The sequence below is a fragment of the Chaetura pelagica genome, unplaced genomic scaffold (genome assembly GCF_000747805.2).
Source record: "Chaetura pelagica isolate M959 unplaced genomic scaffold, ChaPel_1.0 scaffold62, whole genome shotgun sequence".
Taxonomy (NCBI): Eukaryota; Metazoa; Chordata; class Aves; order Apodiformes; family Apodidae; genus Chaetura; species Chaetura pelagica.
Genome location: NW_009952438.1, coordinates 204,123 through 231,713, shown reverse-complemented (window position 1 = coordinate 231,713; position 27,591 = coordinate 204,123). Strand labels below are relative to the sequence as shown.

The 27,591-nt window shown below is 38.9% G+C and overlaps 1 protein-coding gene across 1 annotated transcript in view; it reads left to right on the top strand.

Moving 5' to 3' along the window:
- Positions 1–484: 484 nt before the first annotated feature.
- REV3L (REV3-like, polymerase (DNA directed), zeta, catalytic subunit) overlaps positions 485–27,591 on the top strand; it is a 69,517-nt gene continuing 42,410 nt past the window's right edge. Inside the window, exons 1-13 of the mRNA XM_010008390.1 lie at positions 485–497; positions 1,692–1,881; positions 4,755–4,829; positions 6,222–6,382; positions 8,121–8,217; positions 13,444–13,538; positions 14,103–14,207; positions 15,426–15,510; positions 15,596–15,748; positions 16,047–16,168; positions 18,672–18,909; positions 22,719–22,858; positions 25,686–27,588. Of these exons, the coding sequence (XP_010006692.1) occupies positions 485–497; positions 1,692–1,881; positions 4,755–4,829; positions 6,222–6,382; positions 8,121–8,217; positions 13,444–13,538; positions 14,103–14,207; positions 15,426–15,510; positions 15,596–15,748; positions 16,047–16,168; positions 18,672–18,909; positions 22,719–22,858; positions 25,686–27,588 (3,377 nt within the window). The remainder of the gene's footprint in view (positions 498–1,691; positions 1,882–4,754; positions 4,830–6,221; positions 6,383–8,120; positions 8,218–13,443; positions 13,539–14,102; positions 14,208–15,425; positions 15,511–15,595; positions 15,749–16,046; positions 16,169–18,671; positions 18,910–22,718; positions 22,859–25,685; positions 27,589–27,591) is intronic.

Sequence of the window (27,591 nt, the reverse complement as noted above, 5' to 3'; positions counted from 1 at the left end):
GATTCATTATTATTCTGGCTACTCATCTATATTAACATTTAGTTTGCAGTTTCTTTTCAAATAGCCAACTTGTTAACTGAGTGTCTCATCATCTCAAAAGTTTTGTGTTTCTTCTCCTGAAATAGTTTAAAAGCATGGACAGAATTCATCATAGATGGTGACCTTAATAGTAGGGTCTGAGCAATCTGTTCTAGTGTGAGATGTCCCTGCTTACTGAAGGAAGGTTGGACTAGATGACCTTTAGAGGTCCCTTCCAACCCAAGGCATTCTATGATGTATGTGTATACAGGTTGTGTTTAAACATTGCAGAAGAGACTTTGTGAGGATGACTTATAGGGCAAATAACATTCTCCTTGGAAAATGGACTTGTAATGCCTGCCTTTAAGCAGTTTCTTTCACTTCTAGACATGATGTGGAGATCTGATAAATATTGGAAGGACAATACAGTAAAAAAAGTGCTGTGCTATTTATGGTCTTTGGAGGCATGAGTTCCACAGGTGTGAAAATTTGAAAGCACTCCTGATTCTGCCAGAGTTCTTCCTGCATTTTGATTGACTCACAGCTGCCTGCACGGGGTGGCCAGCAGTGCACTGATTGGAGTGTGAATAAGTGCAGGTAGTTCAGCCAAAGTCCACCTGCATAGAAATAACCTCAGCTTGAAATAATAGACTTCTGGAAGTATTATCATTTGTCTTGTGGATCAGGGAAGTGGTGTTACTTCTTTGCAGTATTTCTCTCCTGGTTGATGAAAGCACTGCCTTTAGGTGCTGCTTTGCTGTCTTTGTGCAGAGAGCTTCTCCAACCCTAGTGCAAGGTTCTATACTTTGCCTGTCCTGAGGGTTAATCACCAACATCTGCTTACTGCATTTTTCTGTGAAGCTATTGCAGTGACCAGTGACAAGTCATGAATGATTTCTGGGACTAGAAGGAGGCTGAGCAGGATCCAGTGTTAGTTTTGGGAGTGACTGCATGCTCTGTTTTGCTCTTGTGAGGAAAGAACAGACAACGTGCATGACACTTGAGACCAGCCCCCCCGAATTGGGGTAGATTTGGAAAATCTTGGTCCACATCAGTGTTCTGCCTTGTCTGAAGCAGAAGTTCAAGCTGTGGTTTTCATGGTGTGTTCTTTCCTTCTGCTGTTACTGCAGACTCATGAAACCTAAACTGAGAAGTGAGCATGTTGTTAGAAAGCTGGAGACCTGCATATGCTGTAGAGACTTCTCCAGGATCCATAAAGCTGAAAAGGATGTTATTTTTTTCTGAGTTGCAATTTACGCCTTTGGTAACTAGATTATTGAATGGCTCCACACATGCTCTGGAGGCTCTTTTTAATGTCTGGGAGGTTGTGTGTGGGAAGAACTTAGATTCCGCTAAATTTTCACAAAGGCTGGGAAACTATTAACCCTCAGGTATGCAGAGTTGTTCTCAGAGAGGTGATGTGTTGTTACTATAAAGAAAATTGTTAGGAGAGGAATTGCCACTGTGTGTGTCATGTTCTGTTCTGCTTTTGTCAGTGACTCAAATGTGAGAACTGCTGTAAGTTGGTACCATTTGTTTGAAACACACCTGAACTGGTGTTATAAATGTATCCTGTCTGCAGAACCTGAAAATAACCTGAAAAAAAATTAAACTTGGGGACTACTCAAGAAAAAGTTGTTATTAGAAAATAAATGTTTACCTTTTGTTTTTAGGTCAGAAGACTTGTCTCCACTTACATGGTATCTTCCCTTACCTCTATGTACCATACGATGGTTTTGGACAGCATCCAGAATATTATCTCCGTCAAGTGGCATTCAGCATTGACAGAGCACTGAATGTGGCTTTAGGCAATCCCTCTTCTACTGTTCAACATGTTTTCAAAGTGTCGTTGGTATCTGGAATGTAAGTATGACCTGTTAGGATTTTTGGTTATTTATTCTGAAATGTTGCAATTGCACTACATCAAGGCACTGAGCGTGGACCTGGGTGACTGCAGTGCTTTTCCTTTTTCTTTTCCCCCATGTATGTCTTTGTACAGGCCTGTACAACTACTAAAAAAACTCTTCTTACTTGCTTTGACTTTAACATAATCAACAGGTTTTCCTCCAAACACTCGACACCATTTTTTCCCAAATTTGGATTCTACTGTTGTTTTTCCAGATCTCTTCCTTTTAGCTTTTCCTGTCTCTGCTCTCTCAGCAGTACATTCCAGACAACATTTTCTACCTGTCCAGGTTATTCTAGGTTCTCTATGACCAGACATGTCTTGCAGGAACCTGACTCTAGGTCTCCTTTTCTCTGTTCATCTAAGATGGCTCCTTTAGGAAGCACATCCCAGAGACTGTCAGGTTGTGTTTATCCATCTGATTCTTCCAGCAGCCCAGGCTAGGAAGCAGAGGCTCTTAAACATTGATTTACTTACCTGTTGAGCTGTCTGTCATGTTTTATTTGGTGTAGCTTTATACTACTGCTGGAACTACATTCTATTATTCAGTATTAACATTTTAAAGATTCTCTTCATTTTTATTTAACTTGTATAACCAAGGATGGAAAATATGTCAAATCATGATGAATAATAGGAAGCTGTCCTGGAGGAACACAGCCTATACATGTGTTGACTTTTTAATGTTTTTTCATCTTCAGAACAATGTAAATGCTAATTTTAAGCATTGTGCAGCACTATCTTTTACTTTTTTTTAGTGCACTTTTGAAGTATGTTCTTTCCAACTGTTAAGAAGATAACCTTTCTATTCCCAGCCAGTTTTATTAATATCTTCTACATATTGCTTAGTAAAGTGTTTCAATAACTTTCTTTTTTAATCAGAACTTTCTGATGTGGTTTTGCAGTAACAAGGAAGCTAACCCCCAGATTTCTTGGTTTTGTGAGAACTGGGAATTGGAGTATAACCATTCATCTCACCAGTGAGAGCTGGGCAGATTAAACTGCTGAAGACACTCTTTGAATCAGGGAGAAAACAGCAGGCAAAGATTAGGAGAACCTGCACCTTTTTCACCTCCCGTACAGCTTCAAAACAGTAATTACTGGAAGTCAGATGCTCCTTGCCTCAAATGAGCACAGGAGAGAGTGTTTCCTGGGGTTTTGTTTGCTGATGGGAAGCACCTAACAGAGACTGTAATAAACCTTTGTCTGGACCTGGGTAGATAGACATGCTTACAGAGTTACACAAATCCCTTTTCTTCTATCCTGACCTGACTCAGATTTTGCTCCTAGATAATACAGTGTCTCTGTGGTGAGAAACAGAAATTTTTTCTTGAAAACTTGGAGGTCATTTTATCCCTTCTCTTCTGGATTAGCAGGAAGGGTGTTATTTTTACAGATTTAACAAGATATATTACTTTTTTTTTTCATTAACTTCCAAACGTAGTTGAGGTCCAGGAATAAAAGGAGGCAAAAGATGCTGTCCTTGTGCACTGTGTATGTAAAGCAGGTGTTCACAACTAGCCTTCGAAGCGTTGTGAATCTTTCTCACCCGTGTCAGTGTGAGTGTGGAGCACTTGTTATGCAAGTGCTGATGGTTTTTTTAAAGTAGCTTTTAATTGACATGCCTATAGCACATGGAGTTGTAGTGAGTTAGTGTATATAGCCTGGTGTTAGGTTTATACTGTTGCTGTAAGAAAGAGTTTGATTTGTTGTACGAGATCTGATCTCCTCCTTTTCAGCTTAAAGTTTGTTGTTTCAACTTAGTTCAATTTTAACATCATAAACGATTTTTAAGCAGTTCAGTGTAGCTTTTGGAGATATTAAATGTGTGCATATTTAACCATGTGGAGGACAGCAGTGCTAATGCTACAGTGGTGTAGTTCTGCTGAGTTTGCATTTAATTTAGGGCTGAAATCCCTCTTACTACTGAACTTCATATTTTAGACTTAGCAAGCAAGCATCCCAGTTGCATTATTTTATACATTTTTAATAAAGGCATCTTATTTGTAGAGATAACATCTAAATGTGGGCTTACCTGAGTTTCTGTTGACTTTGCTTTTGGTGATTGCAAACTAGACTTCTTGCATTCACTCAGTGTGCTGAATTATGGCCCCTTACTTGCTGTTTTACAAGCATGTTTGAGATTATAATTCTGGATGCTGAAAAGTCAGTAATTCAGGCAGGAAATACTAGAATCAATGCTGCCTCTTCAACCTCAGTTTGGTCTGGACATACTCATTGTGTTTTCTTTAATTGCATTCCTACATCTATATTCTTCACTGTTCATGCCTCATTTACTGCACAAGATCATTAGGAATCAGTGAAAAGGGGTAGCTCTTCACTCTTTCAAACTGTTTTGATGGTTCAGTTACTTATATTAAACAGCTGGTATTTACTCTTTTTCACCTGATATGCAGAATTAATGTCCTTAAGGACTTTGTTGCAGCATTTCTCAGACAGGCTGAACACTGGTTTTGAAGCAGTCCAGCACAGATACGTTTATTAAAAGTGCTATTATAATGGTTTGCCATCAGAGTCTTTACATGTGGGGAAACTGAGAAACAATGTCAAGCCAGAAGTGCCTCCTAATTATTATTTTTTTAGATACTTTGACACACATAGGGCCTATTTTTTTTTTTTTTAATCTCCAACCATTTATATCATAATATAGTGGTCTCTTTTGGGCTGACATGTGGGAATTTTCCTTCTCCTGGATATGTAGTTTACCTTCTAATTTTTTCCCTGGATTTTAATGATCTTTATAGTAAAAGATGGTTCAATAAATGCCACAGCATAACTGGCTAGCTTCTTGATTTTACTTCTTCCTCTCCAGGCCTTTTTATGGTTACCATGAAAAGGAGAGACAGTTCATGAAGATTTATCTTTACAATCCTGCAATGGTAAAAAGGTAAGGATGTAGTGATAAGAAATTCTGGCTGATTTCCTTGTACCTTGCTTCAAAATTGACTTTTTAGCAACAGATTCACGTACATATTAACAAAACAAAAGCAACGAAATTGGTGTCCAGATTTTTCAAAACACGTAAGAAAATTGCTAATTTTAAGCACAGCAAGAACCTTTTATTAAGCAGTAGCAGGTCAGAAAAGCAAGACCAGATGTGCTTGCCTTTAGTTGTCTTGTATTAACTCTAATTCTTGAACACTTGAACAAATTCTCATGAGGGTACTTTTCCTGTAACTCTTAAGCAAGACAGGAGAACAATGTAGTATTCTTTTTATATATTAAATAAATTTTTGAGTCTTTTAATTCTGGCACCAATTATCAAAATTAAAATATACATGGAGGATAATTTTTGTTATTAGGCAGTTTCTCTGTTTCACAATAGACTAATTCTCTGTTAAATGAAAACACAGTTGATCTCAACCTGACTGTTACAGAATAAATAAGGAATTATTTCTCAAACATCAACTGCTGTCTCTTTGAGTGTTTAGTATCACCTGTTATAACTGTATTGTTTAAAGAACTAATATGTTATCATAAGGTAGATTGTCTGGGTTTGTGTCTAGGCTGACCAAATTTTTCCTGATGTCAGATTTCTGTCTCAGTGTAATCTCTATGCATGTGTGATGTGACAGTTGTTCTGAGTTTGGGAGCTTCTTGTGACTGAATGACTCCTATCCAAACAAGCACTAACACATTTCTGTGTCAAACTTTTTTCCTAACCCAGCTGGTTGCATGTAGAGGTGCTTTGTGCTGTTCTCTGATCTGTAGATACATCTTGTTACTTGGAGATAAGTTTATTGCACCCATTTATAATTATGCAAATACCTGCGGTTATTTGTTTAATGTGTAGGTATTTAAAAGAGCAGACTGGTCATGCTTCTAGGGAGTTCTTGGAATCTTGCTTCTATGGATACAGAACAGAACTTTAAAACTGAGGAGATCTTTGTATGTATGTCAGAGTGAGCTAGAGAGACTTCCAGAGCTTTTACTGCTGAGTGGGCGTGCAGCTCCCCCAGTTATTCAGTAGAAAGATTCCCATGGACTCTAGTGGTTTTGGGTCAGTTGCAGGAACAGCACATGGCATGATGAGTTTCCAGAGGGTTTGTTTTTTTTTCTTTTAAGCTGGAGGATTCACAGCTCCTTTGTAATTAACACCCAAATATTGAGTCATCATTAGCAGAGGTAACTTCTGTGCATCTGTGATTGTGAAAACAAAATTCTAAAGTTAAAAATACAACAAAATGTAAGAAGTTTAAGTATTTTATATTTTTATAAGATCAAATATCAGCATTGTTGTACTGAAATAATTTTTGCTTTTTGTCCTAATTGTCTTTAGAGTGTGTGAGCTTCTGCAAGGTGGAGCCATAATGAACAAATCTTACCAGCCTCATGAAGCCCATATTCCCTACCTCCTTCAACTCTTTATAGACTACAACTTATATGGAATGAATTTAATAAACCTGGCTGCTGTCAAATTCAGAAAGGCAAGGAGAAAAAGTAAGGTGTTTGTTTCTTAAGACTGAATAACTGTTTTGAAGGTTAAAAACTACCATTTTGAACAAGGTGTCACTAGCTGCCAGGTTTTTGCTGTAGGTTGTGGCTGAGTGGGTATCATGTTGTTTCCCTGTAGTTTGCTCTCTGTTTCAAAGCAAACTCCATGTGTGGTTTTCTGTTGTTTTTCTTTTTTGTGCCTGTGAGTTGGGCCTGGGGAGGAGTCTGCTCCCTGAAATGAGGTGCTGTGGATCAGGAAATGTGTTCTGTCAGCAGTGCTGCTGTGAACATTTTCACAAGATGATCACACCTCTTTTCAAGTTAGAGGATTAAAACGTTAATATTTAGTTGACAAATGCACCTGACAGATAGCATACCGGTACCATTGTGTTAATTTTCTTTATGTTTGTTTTTGATCCTTGTATCAATTACAATTCATTTTTTCCTGTGGTAGTGCTTTTACAGAATTCTGGCTAATCGTTCTGGTGACTATTTTTTATTAAGACACTTGTGTTTGTACTGAGGTCATTTGCTCTAGGGTGAAATTTGTAATAGAAATGTCTGAGCCAAGAAAAGTAATTTAAATCTCCATCTTAAAGAATTAGGTTGGCATTTTGAATGTACACACTTACATGAAGATTAAGTTTGGCAGGAACATCCATAATATTATCTAAATGCTTCAGTATATTGGGGAGATAACAATAGGAAAACCATAATGTCCTTGGTACTTAACATTTAGAAAAATAAGTGTAATTTACTTAATCAGAGTTGTTCCTACAGCTAGAGCAAGAATTGAAGAGAATGGTGAAGTATCTTTTTTGTAAAAAACAACAAGTGGGAATCATGCTGACTTTATTTTTTTCCAATTAATTCTATGTATCTTCAGACAGCAATAGATGAGTGCATGGAGTTTCAGGAGCCTATTTTCAGTGATACTGTTCTCACTGAGACGGGTAGATTGTTTTGAAGGCTTAGAGAGGTCAACAGGAAACATGTAGGCTGTTCTTTCATGTAGACATGGAAGACTCTGTAGTTTTCAAGGTCTTCTGTGCCACCTCCTCCCAATCCCATTCCTGGGCTTTTGTCTTTCTTGAGCTGCATCCTGTGTGTATTGTCTTTCCCTCCTCTGAAGAGTGAAGGTTCATGAGGAGACCACAAGGAGGTGACTTCTCCAGCATGACTTTGGAAGACACTTCCTTACACTGAAACCTCTGAGCAAGCTTATACAACATTGTCTTTATTTGTAGGTCAGACAGCATCTGCCTTTATTGCAGGTTTTCACTTACTGCTACTGCCACTGCACCTGGAATATATTTTGTATTCTCTTTCAGCTCACAGATAAGAAAGAAGAAAAGTGTGAAGTAGAATTTAGTCTTTTCTTGCCTTTTAATTTCCACTGGGATTTGAGACACTTAAAAATTCTGAAGTTTATATCAACTCTGCATGATTTACTTTGAAACTCGTGCAAATAGGAAGAGCTAAATAAATTTAGGCTAAGATATGACTAGAACACAGCAAATATAATTTGAATAATGTCAGTGTGTTGAGAATATATTTTTATTTTTATATGTATCTGCATGTTAGTTCAATCACTGAAAGAGAGCATAATTGCTTTTTGAAGTTGATATGCAGTGGTGTTTATTCTTCAGGAGCATTTGGGCAATAATAAATACAATTATATAATTATGTGTAAGGAATTTTGCTGTGTAAATGAATTAATTTCTTATCCTAATTTTCTTTCTAGGTGATACATCGGGTGTAAGTAAACGTCACAGAATTCATTTGACAGAGAATTCAAGTAGTGCATCTTTCATTGAATGGGAAGAAGATGAAATACCAAGGTCAGCATGCCCATTTTTTTTAATGTATGCTGTGTTTTCTTATATACTTCAACTTGTATATACTAGAGGGCTCCAGCCTCTCATTTAGAGGACCCTTATATGTTTTGTTTGTTTGTTTTTAAAAAGGTGCTAAGTAACACAGACAATTGTTATTTAATTTCTTGGTGTAGTTTTGGTCATCTGACACTTCGTGGCATCTAGTTGCTAAAGTCTAACTGGGAGGTAACAATAGGAATCCATGTGGCAAGTTCATCTGTCTGGTTTTTGAAAGGTGTTTCTAGCCTACAACTTCAGAGGAAAAGCTAAGCAAGTTTAATGGTTGTAGGGAATACCTACACATTCTGTCTTTCCTTAACAAAGTACAGCCTGTATCCCAAACATTCTGTCTCTGCATGGCTGTGTCAACAGGAACATTGATTTCTCATTTCTTGCGCAACATCAGCACACTCCCCTCACTTTATTATCCTGATTTCTTGAGTTCAAGTTGAGATGTTTAACTGTTTAATGAATCATTCAGCAAAACACTTTCACTATATTCACTGTTTGACTGCTATTTGCAGCAGCATTTGGGGTTCCTCCTGTGTCAGTGCAGAGCTGCTGAGCCATTGCTTGTCCTCTAGGTCAGATACAAAGATCTCATCAATCTTTCAAAACCTGCCTTTTGCCTGGACACTCACAATGTTAGTTGTTCTTTCAAGAAAAAGCAAAAGGGGAAAAGACAATCAAATGTTGTTTGAGACCACAGAATCTCCAGGGCTGCCTTGTTTTCTTAGTGATTCGGATGTCTGCTTACACTCATTATCTTTGATTTATGAGCATGAAGATTAAATTTGAGAGACAGTCCATGTTCCGTCACGTTCTTGCTGCAAGTGGCACCTGAGTTTCCTGGTTTAGCCCAGTAGTGCCAGTGATGTGGCATTTCTTGTCTTTGCAGTACAGTATGTCAAGTGGTTGAAATCTGATGCTGGATATCTGGGAGGTAACATGCAAAATATTCTTCAGCAGTTACGTATGTGACATTAGCAACATTTTGCATGAGTAAATGCCAGTGGGGGTTTCTTATTTCAAAAAAGCATCTGAGGGCTATGCCAGAATTCCTTGGTGTCTGAACTCACTTCCCAGTAGTAGACAGCACCTTGCTGCTCTGCCACTTTTCCAGAGCAGTGTTTAACCCAGCCATGTCCAGTCTTGCTCCTGGCAGATCTCTAAATCACTAACTTGCCACTCTATTTAACATCCTATATTAAACCAGGGACAGTTGTTTTTTCATGTAATTCTAGAATGATTCTGTTACAAAGCAGAGAAATGTCCAAAGCCTCTAGTACCCAGGGATCCCTGGCTTTAAGGTACAATACTTGCCAGTGTTATCAGACTGGAACCTACAAAGCCCACCTTAAAACAGGCAGTAGTCACCTGAGCCTGGCAGTGCTATCCAATTGATTTGACAAAAGGAGTTTTTCACATGAGAAACATTTATATTTTCCCTCAGGTAACTGATGAAAGACTGAGTTCCAATGAGAGAGCTTGCTGCTAAACATCAGACCTGAAATAATCTGCTAGTCAAGTCTACCACTTGGACATGATGTGTTAAAGGCAAATGACTGAAAAAATGCTTTTGAGGAACTTTCTTTTTTAAATCCTCGATTAACTATTGAATGCTAGTTTATATGGAAGTGGGGAGATCTGACAAATAACCCTGTTGAGCAGTCTAGCAGTTATATCACGTTACAGATTTCTGCAGGGTTCGTGGCTGTCGTAATTGCAGTTCTCGCTGGTCAGGAGCTGTTTGATTCTCCACAGAATGTGTGCATTGTTCAAGTCACTGGAACATCTTGCAAACAAAGAATTTAATTTTTTTTTCTGTGAACAGAATATGGAAAATTATTGTGTCAAAATGGAGAGTCCTTACCAGTGTAGAGTGATAACTTTCAGATTCTTTGTGGGGTTAACTTCTTATCTACTATCCTCAGTTTAACGTTGTAAATACCTAAGATGTGGTCATCACAGAACTTGTTTCAGCAGAAACTTGTTTTCAATCAGAAACTCTTCTGATATCCGTGCCCAATGTGTAGTGTGATCTTGTTTCACTTGCTCCCAGAAACACTTTGATTTCATGAAGGGAGCAGACAGGATTTTTGCAGCCTCCTCCCTTGTTCTTGTTTCCCAGTGATCTCTCAGTCATTTCCTGTTCTGTGATCAAAATGTAGGTTTGAGCTTGCCTGCCATCATGGGCAGGCTCTGAATGCTTGGAGGAATGGCAGCACCCTAAGTGTGTGACAGGAAAAGTGTGCATTTTGATGATATAGACTTATTTTTCAGCTGATGGGCATGGCTGGGAAGAGAGGGAAGTGGTGGCAATGGATTGTCCTTAAAGGGTGCATTAGGGCATGGGCTGTCAGTCAGGAGTCCTGTGACGTGCTCTCTCAATTCTCACAACTCTGAAACAGTACTGCTGACTGGGAGGGATTGCTGATCATACATTACTGCACAGCATCTTACAGCTGTTAGTGAGTTCTATGTGATAAGTGCTTCACAACTTCTGCCAGACTATTTTTGGATGGTTAGAATAAATAAATACCCTACTCTGCCTTCTTTTGCTGTAATCGAAACATACATTTACATACAGACTGGAAAATACATTTGATATGTTAATGCAGCCACAAAATGTGACATCACAAATCTTAAAAGTATGGCTGCCAAGAAATTATTGTTGCAACTTTCTTTTTTCTGCTTTTAAACTATATGCTTTCAAAATGTTGAGTTTCAGGCAGTTTCTAAAACTGACTTTCATGATGCTTGTTCCTTTTTTCTTATCCCTCGCTTCATTTAAAATCCAATTGCAAGAGATTTCTGTTTTCTTTCTCAGTTTCACATTATGTATAGCACAGGATTTTACTTTCCAATAAAAGTTCCACTATTGCAGTGTGATACAGGAGGAGAGCAAAGACTATTCTTGAAAGCTGAGTCTTCTGTAGAGAGGCTGAGGTTATCACAGTCACCCTTAAATTAGGGAATATTGCTTTCCTACCCAGGAGTCAACTCAACTAGTTACACAAATTGACCTTTGTATGATTGGGCTATAGAGAACAAATCAATGACCAAATAACTAGATCTCCTTTCAGTCCTGTTCCATTCCAAGTGCCAGTAAATAGATGTACTAGGGCTGGTTTAACTTCTGCCTGCATTTCTAGAACTGTTTATTTCTACCTTGTCCGGTTCCTTGCCCAAGCAGTTAACCTAACAAGCTGTAAGTTTACTGAGGTTTTTTATCTCCACTGGAGATGAGTGGACTTTTTCAGAACCTCATTATTTTAGAGTTGAGTAATTTTCTGATTTCCTCGTGAAGTCTCAGTGTTCTCTCTAACAATGATGGAAGCTGTTTTGACATGAGGCACAATGCAGTTGGTATTTCAATTGATTGTTATGTTTTCATAGGTGGACAAATAAATAGAAGTGTAATAAAGTAGTTACAGCCTAACAGTCTCCTTTTTTTCTGTGCATGACCCTGCCACCTAACAGTCTTCAGTTTATGGAGGAAAGGGTTCTTGTGGGGGAAAGGAAAGCTGAAGGCCAGGAGGAAGTGAGATGGGGGAAATGTTACACCTCTTTAGAAGTACCTTTGTTGTGTCCTTCATGTACAGCATGGACTTCACATGGGCTGACAAGTCTCTCAGGAGTTGTGTGATGCTAAAGCAGGAGGCCACTGAAGCTGCTATGAAAGCAGCCCTTTACCTTTGGTTTGGCTTGTTTAAACCAGTTTATTTTTGCAGTGCATTTGAGAGAACTTGTTGGTTTTCTGCTGCTGCAAATTCAGAAAAGGTATTTTAGAGCTTTCTTGCAAGAGCCATCATAGTACTTTTAATTGGCTCTCTGCTGAGCAAATCAACACGCTCTGCCCATGGATAACAGACTTAGGGAAGAGCACATGTCTGACCATGTGTTGAAGATGTCAGTTTTGTTTTTTTCCTGGCATGCTATCTTATCTCTTGATAATAAATCTGATGTCTTGAAGCCTTTTAGGAATTCAGAATATTTTTGTGGTTGAGTGCTCTGATGTTTTGAGAAAAGCCATTAGATTTTTGCTCTTACAGTGTAAGTGAAGCAGTTTAATTTTACATTTCTTTCAGATTTAATATTTCTATATAATTAAACACTTAATTTTCAGAGAATGCATCAGGGATATCCAGCTTTTAATTACATCACTTGCTACCTCCTTGTGCTACAATGACTACTATTCAAAACTTATGGAGAACATCGAAAATGTTAATGAATTATATCTTATATTCTGTGCAGGGATTTTTAAGGCTCTATGTACATCAGGGGATGTAGTAATACAAGTAGATGTTGTAAGTTGCCAGTCAAAGAGTCCTGAACAATAACATATTTTAACTGATTACCATATCTTAAGTATGGGAAACTTCAAGGGGACTTTCTGTGTTTCCTTAAATTTGAAAAGGGTAAACAGACTTCCACATAAACCTGGAAGAAAGTTTCTTTTTCTTAGCTTCCTCCATTTGCTCCTTAAAATCAGTTCACTGATAGCAGCAGGTGGAAGGCCACTGACCTTAGCAGAGCTGAGAAGGCACAGCAGAAAGATCATCAGATCATTATACAAGCTGGGCTGTGTTTCTGGTATTTTAAGTCTTTACCAAGCCAGCTGTCCTTAGTTCTACTCATGTTTGGGATGCTAATACCATGTTTATATTCCCCCTAAATAAATTTTTAAAAACTGAAAAATAAAACTTTTTTTTGTTTCATTTCTCTGGTTGGGAGAATTAACCTGTTTTGAATTGCTCTGGACTGTGAAGGAGAGAGAAGAATTCTGGCCCTTGTGTTTTCTGTTCACAAGATGATCTGAATGCAGATGTTCCTATAGGCTGAGAGTTCTACAGCACATTTCAACTTGGGTTTGAGGAGGAGAACATTCTTGTCAGTGCTGTAGTATTTAGAGTTGTGTACCACTTTTTTCGCTTTTCCCCACAAAAGGAGAAGCTAATCCCTTTATGTTTAAGCTACAAATTTCTCATATAATTATATTTGGAAATTACCTTTAATTTATGGACTGGAAGGTGAGGATGAGAACTTGCAATTCTGTATTCAGGTACTCATCCACCCCTGTTCCCCCTGAAATGTTTTAGGTATTAGTCCAGTTAGAAAACAGTGATGATGCATGTTTCAAATTCAGCACATTGATAAAATTAACCTGTGGTATTTATGTTGTTGCAGCTCTTTAATGTTGAATGGTGTTGAGCCACAAAGTACCTGTGAGTTGGAGGTGGATGCTGTGGCTGCTGACATTTTAAATCAACTGGATATTGAAGGTGAAGTGTTTAATAACTTTCTGTGTAAAATCTTTTAGGGCAGGAGCTATATTGCCATCTTTTTTAAGGCTCATCTTGGTTAAGCCATAGTCCAGATTTCAGTATTAGTGAATTGCTGATATATAAATTTCTGAAGTTTAAAAAAATAACAAACATTTAATGAACTCTGGGAGAAAACAAGTTGTAAGTGTAGCCTAAAGTCAGAGCAATAGAAAGAGTTTTTTGTTAATTCATAATAAAAGGTTTCAGACCTATAAGGAGAGTAAGTGGAATATCAACAGCTTTGTGTGTATGTACATACATCTACACATACATACACATACTTGGTGAGAAGACCAACAAAAGCCAGATCTACATTCAGAAAAAAAATAGTAGATCTAGAAAACAAAGTTACACCTTAACTTGTACTTAACACTGAATCCTAGAGTAAGGCAAGAAGTGGAATTAAAAACCCAACAGGTTAGAAAGACAAAAAAGTTGAAGAGTGTCAACATCTAATTTGGAGGGAAGAATACTTTTTGTCACATTGACAGATTTCCCTTCACGTGTTGATCCATATTTCAGCCCAGATTGGCAGGAATCCTGGTTTACAAGCTATATGGGAAGATGAAAAGCAGCGACGGAGGCAGAAATGTGAATCCTCTCAGATCAAGACACCTGAGTCACAAGGTAAAAAAGTCAGCAGCTGTTTGTCAAGAACTATGAATTAGAAGAAAGCAGGAGGCAGAATTTAAAGCCATATATGAAGTTTTAGGGATTTTTAGATGTCCTGTTGTTTCAGTTCCAAGCTTACTGGTTGCCCAGGGTGTGTATTCCAATTTTAAAAGCAAGATGCAGCATGTAGATGCAGCTCAGTGCAAAGCATCCCAGACAGAGTGAATTCTTCTGAAAAAGAGTGAGGAAAAAATGGAACAAAACAAGAAGGCTTTTGACAAGGGCTTGTAGTGATAGGATAAGGGGTGTAATGGTTTAAAACTGGAGGAGGGGAGATTGAGGTGAGACATGAGGAGGAAATTGTGGAGTGTGAGGGTGGTGAGAGCCTGGCCCAGGTTGCCCAGGGAAGCTGTGGCTGCCCCATCCCTGGCAGTGTTGAAGGGCAGGTTGGATGGGGCTTGGAGCAGCCTGAGCTGGTGGGAGGTGTCCCTGCCCATGCAGGGGGTTGGGACTGGATGATCTTGAAGGTCACTCTGTGCCAGTCAAGACTGCATGCTTTGTGCTGGAAAATGTGTAAATGTTTAAATAATGGCAAAATGAAATCTCTTCTGTTGAAGCTTTTCATGGTAGTTTATGCACAATGGTAGTTCCTTTGAATTACTGTGGAATTACAGCTGATGTTATGTTAGATGAAAATTCTAGGATGGACAAATCCTTGTGTTTTTAAGTAAAATTCCTTGCACAGGGAAGACCATGCTCTGCACACCAACGGTATAATGAGCAGAGCTACTCCCTGCAGAACCTAGGCTGTGTTTCTGTTGAGATATGAGTGGTAGCTGGCAGGTGAGGTAGAGCAGTGCAGGAAGAGACGAGGCAGGTTCCTGGCTGAGGCAGGCTGCTTTCTGGCTGGTCTTCCTGCATTTCTGTGTAGAGTTATTCAGGCTGCATGATCCAGACTTTTCAGAATTGTTTACTGATTGTTCTTATCCTGAATGTTCACCTTGGTGCAGTTGCAGCATGATTTGTAAATGCTGTTGTAAATGAGATCAGTGGGAGTATGTGAAGCATTTTAAAATGTTTAAGTACACTTGAAAAATCAGCTTTCCAATGTGGCACTTAAAAGTAGTGGACACTTCAACTTTGATCCATTTCCTAATAGAATTAGGAATTTTAGTTCCTCTCTGTGTTGAGAGATCAAAGTAAAACTAAATAACATTTTTTTACATTTTAAAGACCGTGGATTTGTGCCAGCAACAGAGAGTGAAAAGTTTTTTCAGAAGAGACTTAAAGAAATCCTCAAGCAAAATGACTTCTCTGTGTAAGTGTTCAGCCATTTGCCATAAAGTATAGTATTCAATGCCAACCTTAAATATGCATTTAAAAATTGGTTTTCAATTAACTAGAACGTTGTCAGGATCAGTGGACTACAGTAATGGATCAGAGGAGTTCTCTGCTGAGCTAACACTACATTCTGAGGTACTTTCCCCTGAAGCCTTTCAGTGTACGCCAGCTAATATGGTAGAAGTGCATAAAGATAAAAAGGTGAACAAAGGTGAGTATTTTTAACAGCATAATTGTTTAGGCATAAATCTATGTCATGCTTTGGCTGTTTATACTGTTAGCAGAAGTAAGCCAAGGAGGATCTGATTGTCAGTTATGAAAAAATGAAGAGTCATTTTGCTTTTATTTTCATCGTTGTTAAATTAAACCTTTTTAAAATTGCTGTAGCAAATAATGGAAACAGACTTGAATAGTGAATCCATTTACAAGTGGCTTGCTTTCATAATGTATTGTTGTCTGTGACTCCTGGAAATTTTATCCTTTCACTTTTTGTTTTTCTTTTAAAGAATCCAGTAAGATGCATACTGATAAAGAAGAGGAAGCAGTTATTAATGAAGAAGCAATTTTAAACATCGTGGAGAATAGTCAGAGCTTTCAGTCTTTGTCTCAAAGACTGAGTCAGACTACAGTTTTTAGTGAGTATGACTGAAATGTCTTTTCTTGCAGGCTGTTTTGTTGTTCCACAGTCATTGTTGTGTTTACTTAGGTTACTAGTCATGAAAGAAAGTAGGTACTTTACTTCAAGGAGTTCGTCAGATTGAGAATTCATACACCCCCCACCCTCTCCACTACCACTGCCAAAAAAACAAATATTTTTCCAAAGTGTCACCAGGATAGTGTATTTGTAGAGACTGCTCTGTGCTTCATGGTTCACTCAACCTGTCCCCTTGCCAGGTCAGCCCATTGCAGTCTCTTAAAGGTATTGCCCTTCCTTGTGCACCCGGGGTTATAGGACTAAAACCACCAGAATAAAGATAATTGTGACTGTTTATCCATTAATAGTGTTGCAGTTACTGCATCTTTCTTACAGTTATGATAAAGAGCATGCTTATGGGCTACCTTTAGAAGCTCAGCTGTCTGGAAATACTGAAATATAGTAGGCTGATCTTGAGAGGCAAGTTGCAGCAGAGCATTTCCCAAAATTTGGATACAAAAAAATGGATGAAGGTGAAGACACCAGAAGTGAAACATTAAAGATGGAGAAAAAAAGCAACAGCAAACAGATGTGGGTGGCATGAGGGGAAAACAACAATAAAATAACACAACAAAGCTACTTCAGGTAGAAATAGTTCAGTTACTCTAAAGGAAGTGAAAAGCATGTAGTTTATGCTGTCTCTATATATATTCTTATGTAAATATAAGCTGTAGTGTTAATATGCACTAAAGCTGATATTACAAGGTGTAGAGGGGGGAAAAATACCTGACCCCCATAGCCTCCAGTGCTTGTGACACATCCATGGTGTGAATATGTGCATGGGCAGCAACATATGTCTGTGGGTGAGACACTGTACAGCAATGTACAGTCTTCTCTTGCACAGGAAGGAATGAGATTAAGAGCATTTTTCAGTGCTCTTTATTTTGGAGAAAGTAGGCAAGATTTTGGTTGTAGAAATTTTATAGGCAAGGGCTTGGGTTTATCAAGAGAACTGTAAGTAAAGTTATGTGGGAGCTAGCAAACATGAGCATTGATTTGTTCTTTTTTGGAGGGAGAATACTGAGAGGATAGAAGAGGCTGACACAGTATCAAGGGTACATCTTATAACTATGTGTGGATTCCTCAACCAAACAGCAGTGTTGAAAGGGTCTGTTTTTCCCACTGACTACAGACTCAAATAGAGATTTTATGACTTCTTTCTTTTTTGTCCTGCAGTTTCTTTATTATTATTATCATGGTGCTGCTAATTGCTGGTGTCTTGTGTGACCCTGAGTAGCACATTGCATCTGAGAGTCTCATGCTCTTCCATAGCATGAACTAGTCTTTCCTATGTCTGTGTAGAGTCTTAGTGTCACAGGGGCTCTGAAGTGCCCTCCTGTTGCTGTTGTGAAGTACACAAAAAGGTTTTTATTAAAGGGAGGTAAAGTTGGAGTTAAGTGCAAAGGAGCCAAGGACAGAAAGTGATGTGGAAAGTGGGTTAATTCAGAGCTCTGGCAAAGGGGATGGTTTCCATTCTAAATGGTTACATGGTGCTTTGTGAAGCCTTTGTAAAACATGGAAAATGCCTTCCTCACTGATGTTGAGACCTATTTTATATGATTCTCAGGATCATTGTAAGTCATATGATATTTCCTGAGGAAGGAAAGTAGAGATTGTAGTTCTTCAGCCAGAGGAGAAGGAGAGAGAAGTAACAAAGATGCCTGGTAGACTGGAGATCATAAATTGGTTATGAGGTCAGATGAAAGGTAAGCAGGAGGAGAGTGAGAAACAGTTGTGGCTTGGAAGGATGTTTAAGAAATAAAAATAAAGAATGAGAAGGCAAGTGCAGGGTTTAGTGTAAGCCTGGGTGAAATAAAGGAAAATTAAAAAAATAAAGGGAGGAATGAATCAGATAAACTTTTTTGTGTGTTCAAGAGAACCTAGGAATAAGTTATAGTGAAAAGGGAGGTGAAGTTAAGCATGATAGTAAGGGACAGAAGGAGAGGATAAATAGTTGGTCAAAATCAACAGCACCTTTCATGAGCTGCAGTGATTGGAATTCTTCCCAGTGATGCAGAGAGAAGTGCCCATGAAGGCTGATGCAGCCACTGACATGGTGAAAGCCAGAGAAGACAGGGATGATTCAGGACAGGGGGAGTGAGGTTCCACAGAATGTGAGGAGGTGGTCAGTGGGGAGAGAGAGAGAGAGAGAGAGAAGAGCTGCCACAGAATTACTGCAATTAGAAGAGGAAGGCAGAAAGGAGGTCATGAGGATTATAGATAAAGAGCTAGAAAAGATAAATCATACGACTTTGAAAGATAAGATATAAAAAGACCTCTGTTTCTTTAGCCTGCCTTGCTCTAGACAGTAGTGAACTATTAGATTTTTAAGTGTTGGGGGGTTTTGGTTTCCCTTGTTTGTTTGTTTTTTTTTTACTGATAGACTATAACTAGTCATTTGCAAGTAGAACAAAATACAAATACTACTTGGGCTTTTTCTGCAGTGGACAGTGGTGCTGATGAGGCCATGATTGATCTGTTGGCTGGATTGGAGAACGATGGATTTCAGATGGGACATCACAAAACCCTTTCTCACCATCGTTCTCTCGGGAACTGTCGAAACTCTCAGAACAGCGATGACGAAGAGAACGAGCCGCAGCGCGAGAAGGAGGAGATGGAGCTTAGCTTGGTCATGTCCCAGAGGTGGGACAGTAGCACAGAAGAGCCTGGGCCAAAAAGAAGGTACCTGTGTGATTTTCTTTTCTTTATATGTTCTTTACTGCCAAATCCTTCCTCCCTCCCATCCAGTTTTCAAGAGTGGTGCGAGCCCAGTGAGCTGTAGAGAGCTCTCTGTTGGCAGCAGGGGAAAGATCTGTGCAGATCTTGGGCTGGAATGCAGTGATGGAGATGGTGCTGTGAATTGTCAGCTTTATGTAGAAATAAGGATGAAACATTTAGGTTTGAGATGAAAAATCAAGATGGTTTTTTGTCCTGCAATTCCTAATAGAAAAACTTCAGTTGTAACCTCCTTTAAAGTCAGCCCCTGGATGTCGTACAAATGCTCAGACATACCTTGCACATCTTGTGTGCCCCTCACTTGTACTGAAGTGAATATTTTAAGAAGTATTCTGGAGAAGACACACAAACCTGAGAAAAACACCCATTTGTTTCCATGCTCAAAGCTTAAATCAAGACTTGAATGTTTTTCACTCTGCTGAGCTGCTAAAGGTCAGCATGTTGAATATTTTTAGGGCCAAGATTCTTGGAACACCTTCTCAGGTTGTAATGACCTTTTGTACAGCCTGCACTGACAGGTGTTGAAAGAAGGTATATTCAGTTTCTCTTCACCCCTGCTTTGGGCAGACCTTTTGATATTTATAATTCTATTTGAAAGGTGAGAGTCTTCAGATATAACATTCTCTCTTATATATATTTTTACATCAGAAATAATAATTATACTGTGATTCAGAGAGCAAGAGAGGGACTGAAGTATTTAATATTTTCTTTCCTGAAGATATACAGAAAAGTTGTAGCAGAATCAGAAGTTAGATCACTAGTCTTCTAGTTCTAGAGATTATTAATCTCCAAAGCTACTTTTCCTATCTGACCTTTGGTTTTCTTGGGTTTTTTTCCTTCCTGTTAGTCTGAAAACTTGGAATTTCTACCTGAAACAATGTTACTCTTCAGTTTAGTAGTTGTTTCTCTGTAAAACCAGCCTATATCTTGCAGGATGGATTGGCTCAGGGACAGCTCAGTGTGAGCATGACTGTACAGCTTCTGGGGACAGGTGGGATCCTCAAGCAACTAACTGATTTGATGCAATAAAGAATCATATTTTAAAAACTCATCAGACTTGTTGAGCTGGGTCCTGAATAGCACACTTGTAGATGCCTCCGTGTGAAGTCCTTCAGAAAGCACTAGGGACAGTGTGCAACAGGGTGGCAGCTCCTGTTCAGGTGGAATGCCAGGCTTGGCTTCAGTGTGACCTCTGCAGAAATTGGACTGTTCAGAAGTGAGCACAGATATGTCTGCCCCCGTGTGATTCTGTTCCCGCAGAAAGAGCCACTTTGCGTCTGATGATGGATCCAACCTTACTCTGCTTAGGCTCAGTCTATCTTCACTCCATCCTAATGTATCCTACTGTATCCATACTGTCACTTTGCTCTTCTTAGGTATTTGCTGGACTTCCATTATCTCAAAAGATATATTGAAATTTTAAGAAGTAACTACATCCTACTGATGGATTTAAATGTCTTGGGTTTGATTTGTGCTGAACTGGAGCAAAATGCCCACCAAGACCTGGACTGGTTCATGTGTGGTGGTCTGATGCTGTGTTACTCAAATGTTCCTGGAATCTAAACTGGTGGGCTTGAATGCAGAGAGAACCAAGTTCTTATCTGCAGAAGTTGTTTCCATCCTGACTGGGTTTACTAAAGTTGACCAAGATTTGCTTCATACACAGTATTATAACATAATTCAAGTTGGAAGAAACATCTGAATGCTTTAGAGTCCAATGCTCTGGTGAAAGCAGCTGCAGATAGATCAGTTGCTCAAGGCCTTATCTGGTCAAGGTTTGAGTATCTCCAGAGACAGATATTTCTTAGCCTGCATGGACAACTGTTCCAATGTTTGAACACCCTCAAAATGAGTATTTTCTGTGTACATACCATTCCCTGGTGCATCCCTGCTCACCTCTGAATCTGGATTAATCGTCTTTATAGCCATCCATTGGATGTTTGACAAGTGCAACAAGACCTCTTATTTTTTTCTCAAGGCTGAATAAATCCTGTTCTTTAGCCTCTTCTTGTACATCATGTGCTCTGGCCCCCAGTCACCCTGGTGCTCCTCAGCTGGATTTGCTCCAGTGTGTCAGTGTCTGCCTTGCAGTGGGAAGCCCCAGGCTGAGCACAGTGCTCCAGATTCAGCCTCACAACTGCTGATTCTGGCCCTAGTCTTGCAGTCACAGCCCAGGGTGCAGCTCCACCTTTGCTACCAAGGCACACTCACACTCTCCCTTTCAGCTACTTGTCCACCAGGGCCTTTTGCATCCTTTTCCACCAAGCCATTTTCTAGCCAGCTCTCTCCCTGCCTGCAGCAATACTGCAGGTTCTTTCATCTCATTTGTGTGACAGTTGGGTGGTTTATTTTTGAAGTCCAGGAGATTCCTGTCAGCTCGTTCCCCAGCCTATTGAGGTCCTTTGAAAGAGCAGCCTTGCTTTCTGGAGTACTGACTGATCTCCTCAGTTTGACATCCATTTGCAAGTAGAGCTGAATGTCTTTGCACTGTGCTTTTCCATGTTTCAGGAGCATAGAAGAGGGAGAACTAAGCTCATTTCTTAGGTTGTGGCTGCTGTGTACCTAGCTGTGCTTGGTAAAGTCTCTCTTGCAAGTCTTGCTGCTTCCAGACTTGAGTTAATTATGAAGCCACTTTGGGGGTTTATTTGTTTCTGAACAAATAAACATGGCTTGACCTAAGCTGACTACGTGCTGAGCACATTCAGGTGGCTGGGGTGTTCTGTGTATAATTCTTGCTCTGATCGAACAGTTATCTCCACAGATAAGAGTTCTTCAAAAGGTTAGAGTGGATTTTCCTTCCTTTAACTTCAAAACCTTTGTATTTATACCTGTTGAGGTACTACACAATAATGTTTTGATACAACAAGCTACTAGGCTAGATTATTGTTGTCTTAAAAACAATAAACAAAGCAATCAAAACAACACCCCAAACCTCAATTCCTTCATATTTACCTGGATTTCTCTCTGGTAGCCACAGAGTAGCTTATTTCTATGAAAAATTACGTCCATTTCACACTTTGTTTTAAAGAAGAAGAAATAAAATTCCCAAGTGCTTCTAGAATCACAGGGTTTGTATTTTGGGTTTTTCTATAGTTGTTTTTTTTTTTGTTTTTTTTTTCCCCCATATAAAGCCATGCCACCTTAAAAACCTGAAAAATTCAGAGAAGCATTTCTTCCTAGATTTGCTACTTTTTTTTTTCCCAGCAGATTTTTAACTGTAAAAATTGCAGTGTAGAACAGTGAAGCAGCTTAAGCATCAGCAACTTCAGAGTGTTCGGGGGGGGGGGAAGAAAAAAGCATTGGTTTTGTGATTGTGCTTTAGCTAAGCTTGCCAAGAGAGAGAAATGTTATAGTAAAAATTCCTTTAAAAAAATTAAGCATCTGTTTGCTAAGAGCTAAACTGAAGTAATTTTGCACAGTTGATTTAGTCTTCAAATTTCAAACACTTTCAAGCAATGGAATTAGATTTCAGTAAAATTGAAATAAAATTAAGCATCTAAGTGCCTTGTCTTTAGCTTAAGCTAGTGAATCCTGCTGGTTTTGTCTGTAGTTGTTGCCTCTTAAAATAGTAACAGCAAATCATATTTTTATTTTCTCAGCAAGAATTGTAACAATTATTTGTTTGTTGCCCTTTGCTTTCTCAAATGATATAACCGTACAGCACCACAGCCCTTGGATTTTGAGGTTCCCTGTGCATAATGGTATTATCTAAGAGGGGTATTGTGCATTAATTAGTGCCTTCATTTTTCTCTTAGGTCAGCTGGCAAAAATACACATCGAAGTTCAACAGAAGAGGATTCATCTTCAGAGGAAGAAATGGAGTGGAGTGGTAACAATGTGCTCCTAAGTAATCTCTCTATACCTCAGTTAGATGGGACTGCAGATGAAAATGGTGGTAAGTAAACAGAAAAACAGTTTGGAAGTTAAATTATTAACTGGGTCATAGTTAGTTTTCAGATGAATTTGCTAATCTCAGCAGTGGTAACCATTTCTAATTCTTGTTTCAATTGGAAGGAAACATTCTCAGTGGATTGCAGAAGCAGGCCCTTGACAGCTTCCTTACAAGCCAGCAATATTTTAAACTCAGTGCCCTCTGCAAGTTACCAGAATCTGCATTTCTGTTGTTTTATTGATCAAAAAAAGGTCATTGTTCAATTAATTTTTTTGAAAAGACAGTTGCATTGTTGCAAGGGGTATCTTTCTGTTACCACTTGTTATGCAAATATGGTCTTAAAATTAATTCTTTTGTAGGATCATTTAGCCTGTTAGGAATAAATTGTAAATAGTAAATGTATTGTAAGTTTAGTTGCTTCTTTGCTTTCTAGGTATTTGCCACACATGCTAAAATATAGTAAGCGTTGGCTTGAGCCTGTGTTTCATTCAGCAAATGGCATTGCATGAGCTAGAACTGTGCTGGGGCCAAACTGATGTAGAAGAATCTGCCTTTTAAAATGTATAAAAAATTAAATTAATCTATAGAGCTTTCTCTTGCCATCTCTTTATAACCTGCTGTCTTTGATTAAATAACCTTAGTTAATAGAATACACACTTTGAGGTTAGACAAATATATTAATAATGTTTTTTTTCATTAGATAATTACATATTTTAACATTTTTTAAATTCTGTTGAACAAAACGGTGTAAAATATATGGATCTTGTGTGGAACAAACCCCACCCGTATGCAGGGTTTTCTCAGTTCTAGATTCACATTTCTTCTTGATCTAATCAATACTGTTTCTTCTTTGTTTAGAAGTTAGTCATACTTCAATGGCTTAAAATTTTAAAATTTGTGGTTAACATCACTTTGTAAAGAAGCTTCTTTCTCCATCTGTAGCACAAATTGGTTGATGTAAAATCTTGTTTGTGATTATGCATAAATCTCATTTCCTATTACTGCATTTGCTCTTCAGGGCAGGAGTGTAACCCTCTACAAAATTTCTGTTTGTGTCTCATGAAGCTATTTGACAAAAATGACAATTCTCATCTTTTCTATAAGTACATAAAATACATGTGTCTTAATATATGTATTAGCAGTTGTGTTTTAGAGAAGGTGAGCTATGTGATCTCATCACAAAGACACCTACTCTTTCATGTTCACTCTTTAATGCATAGTTGGCTTTTTCCTTTGCTTTTATAGGTAGAATGGTAGGCTTAATGTGTAATCATAATATGGTTTGATTTTGCAAAATACACAGTTTTAATGTCTGTATTTGCAGTGCTTTGTAATTTAATGTAAAAAGGGATGCTTCTGACTGATGAGACTGTATTTAAAATGATTGTTTGAATTTGAGAATGTTTTAAGGATATGAAATAGGACATGCAAAAGAAGAATATGAGCTTAGAATGAGTTTATTACTGTGAACTTTTACATCACCTTATAATAGGAGATACAGTAAATTCAAAACAGATCTCAGTCCACCTCCTCTAAATCAGAAAATGCTTATCCACTCATGAGTCTGTGACCATAGCCTGACTGCCTGACAAGTATTTTTGGAATCTTTATATCTGAATGGCCAGTTATCTCCAAGTGTTCACCATTTTCTTGGTTTTCAGTTAATCCTCATTTTTTGTGTGGACTCCTACCCTCCAAGAATCATAGGCAGCATCTCCCAGCTGGTTTCACAGCTCAGAGACTCTGTGTATGCACTAGAAAATGTTACTGGAAACAGGTTGAGTCTTCATTTTATTTTTCTCACCCTGCAGCAAATAAATGGTGAAGCTGAAGGCAGCATGAATCTAAGATAATCTCCAGACTGGTTGAGACTTAGAGCCCAAAGGATCCCCTGTCTAGTATGACTGTGTGCCACGTGCTTGTGGGTCATATAGCAGGTTTCATAAGTGTTGTCCCCTTCAGTGCTGCAGCTGTGGGCACAGGAACAGGTTGCTGTGTGCCAGGAGCTCTGCAGCAAATGCCTCTCTGCAGAGCAATCAGCTCCTTCCAGGTGCTTGGTGTTCATTGTGGTTATGAGCAAGCACACAGCTGCTGCAAACTGGTTCTTAATTGGTTACTTCCCACTTGCCTGTCCACAATCTCCTGTAGCACATGTGGTGAAAGTACCAGCCTGGCCAGGACAGTTAGTGCAGCTCCAGAGCAGTGTGGGGATGTTATCATGGACCTGAATTAATGGTCTTACTCTGTGGTGCCAGCTCCTGGCAAACACCTGGGTGGGTGGTGGGTTGCTCTGCTGTAGAACAGTGCAGCCAGCTACCTGTGCTTAGAGCACAGGACACCCTTGCCATGCTGCAAGATTGGACTTCAGCTTCCTGTGCGATGACATTTCTGCATGGGGAGAGTCATCTAAAGAAGGTCTTTGTTTTTTACAATCAGTGAGTGTGCCTTCTTCCCAGGGACAAAGCAGGATAAACACTTCTCTAGAAATCAACCTGTTTGTACTTAGCTATTGGGAAGTGATCATAAAAGCCTTCTTTCATAAAACCAGCATGAAATCTTTGGCAACTGAATGCAAGCCTACAGTTTAGGAGTAACTGGCAGAAGGGCTGAGACACAATTGTCCTGACAATGTGATAAAGCAACTGAGAAAGCAGCTCATGTACTCAGGGTCTGTAGTGCTCGTGATCATAAATGCAGTGTGATTTAGAAAGGCTTTATTTCTTCTCTGGATGGGAGGGCTTTCAGGAAAATGTCATTAAAATTGTTAATGCCTTAGGTTTGTGTTTTTTTGCAGGAAAACTAGAGTAAGATTGCTTATTTTCCATTTCAGACAATCCTTTGAATAATGAAAGTTCTCGAACTCACTCCTCCGTCGTTGCAACAAGCAAGATGTCTGTGAAGACCTCAATCTTTCACAAAGATGCTGCTACGCTAGAGCCCCCATCTTCTGCTAAAATCACTTTTCAGTGTAAACACACAAGTGCCCTTTCTAACCATGTTTTGAATAATGAAGATTTAGTAGAAGACCTCTCACAACCAAACACAGAAACAAGACCTGAACTTTCAGTCCATTCTCTTACAAAAGAAAACACTTACTCAGCCAAGTACCCAACTCCATTCAGCAATAGTACCCACACAGAAAATTCTCACAAGGAGAGTAACAAGAAAGATAATCTCCCAGTAACTTCATGTGAAAATAATATTTTTGAGTATGAAGATGACATTTCATCAGTGAGCAGACAGATACCTAGTAGGAAGTATACTAGTATCAGAAAGGCTGAAAAAGATGTCTCTTTCATGCATGTGGGCCGCCACATTGGTGACAGCATGCTGAATAAAAACTTATTTAACTTTTCTGACTTGAGCCACTCAAGCCACTCCAAAGGTAAAATGTCCTCTGAAGTAAATGAAAAATCCAGCAGTGCAAGTATAAATAGTTTCTTTCCAGCAACAGTTACAGAGAATTGTGAGTTGGTGTCTTGTTCAGGAGGCAGTCGAACTGTGGTACATTCGCTTGAAAATAACACTGATGAAGGTGGCCTTAATAAGCTTAAAATTAGGTATGAAGAATTTCAGGAGCATAAGGCAGAAAAGCCAAGCCTCAGCCAACAAGCAGCACATTATATGTTCTTCCCTAGTGTTGTTCTTTCTAATTGTCTCAGTCGACCACAGAAGTTAGCTCCTGTGACATACAAACTGCAGCAAGGCAACAAACAGTCCAGGTTGAAGCTGAATAAAAAGAAACATAGTTTTATCAATCATCAGGAGCCTGCAGGTGTGAATGATGTTGCATCAGTGAAGGAAAGCTGCTACTCACAAGGTAATGCTTGTAGTAACCTTCCTGATAAGGACAGTGCTTTACCTAGTGACTTAGTTCCTCCTGAGGCTTTTGAAAACAAAATGCCTACAAGTACTGCTAATTACACCGACTGCCAGTTTGCAGATGGGTCTCTTGAAAGTGAGCAGTCATTTGGATTGTGTGGGAATAAATATACCCTCCGGACGAAACGGAAGGTGAATTATGAGCCTGAAGACAGTGAGTCGAGCTTTGTCACACACAACTCAAGAATTAATCTACCTCAGCCAATGGAAAGTGTTGAAAGTTTGGAAGGGTCTCAGAAGTCACGAAAGCGTAGGAAGCTTTCTAAGAAACTGCCACCTGTTATTATCAAATATATTATCATCAATAGATTTAGAGGGAGAAAAAATATGCTTGTTAAACTAGGGAAAGTAGATTCTAGTGAGGAAAGAGTAGTGCTCACAGAGGAAAAGATGAACTTATATAGAAAGCTTGCACCTTTAAAGGACTTTTGGCCAAAAGTTCCTGACTCTCCTGCAACCAAATATCCTATTTATCCACTAACACCAAAGAAAAGTCACAGGAGGAAAGCAAAACATAAGTCAACCAAGAAAAAATCTGGAAAACCACAAAAAACAGGTAGTAGAAATATTAAAAGAACTTTGTCTTTCAGAAAAAGGACTCATACAATTCTTTCTCCTCCTTCACCATCTTACAATGCCGAAGCTGAAGACTGTGACTGTAACTATAGTGATGTGATGTCCAAGTTAGGTTTTCTTTCTGAGAGAAGCACAAGCCCAGTAAATACGTCTCCTCCTCGCTGCTGGTCACCCACTGATCCAAAAGCAGAAGAAATTATAACTAACCTGGACAGAGAAGCTTTATTTAGTAGGGGCCCCAGTATGTACAACAGCAAGACTGTTAATGCTAGTGTAGG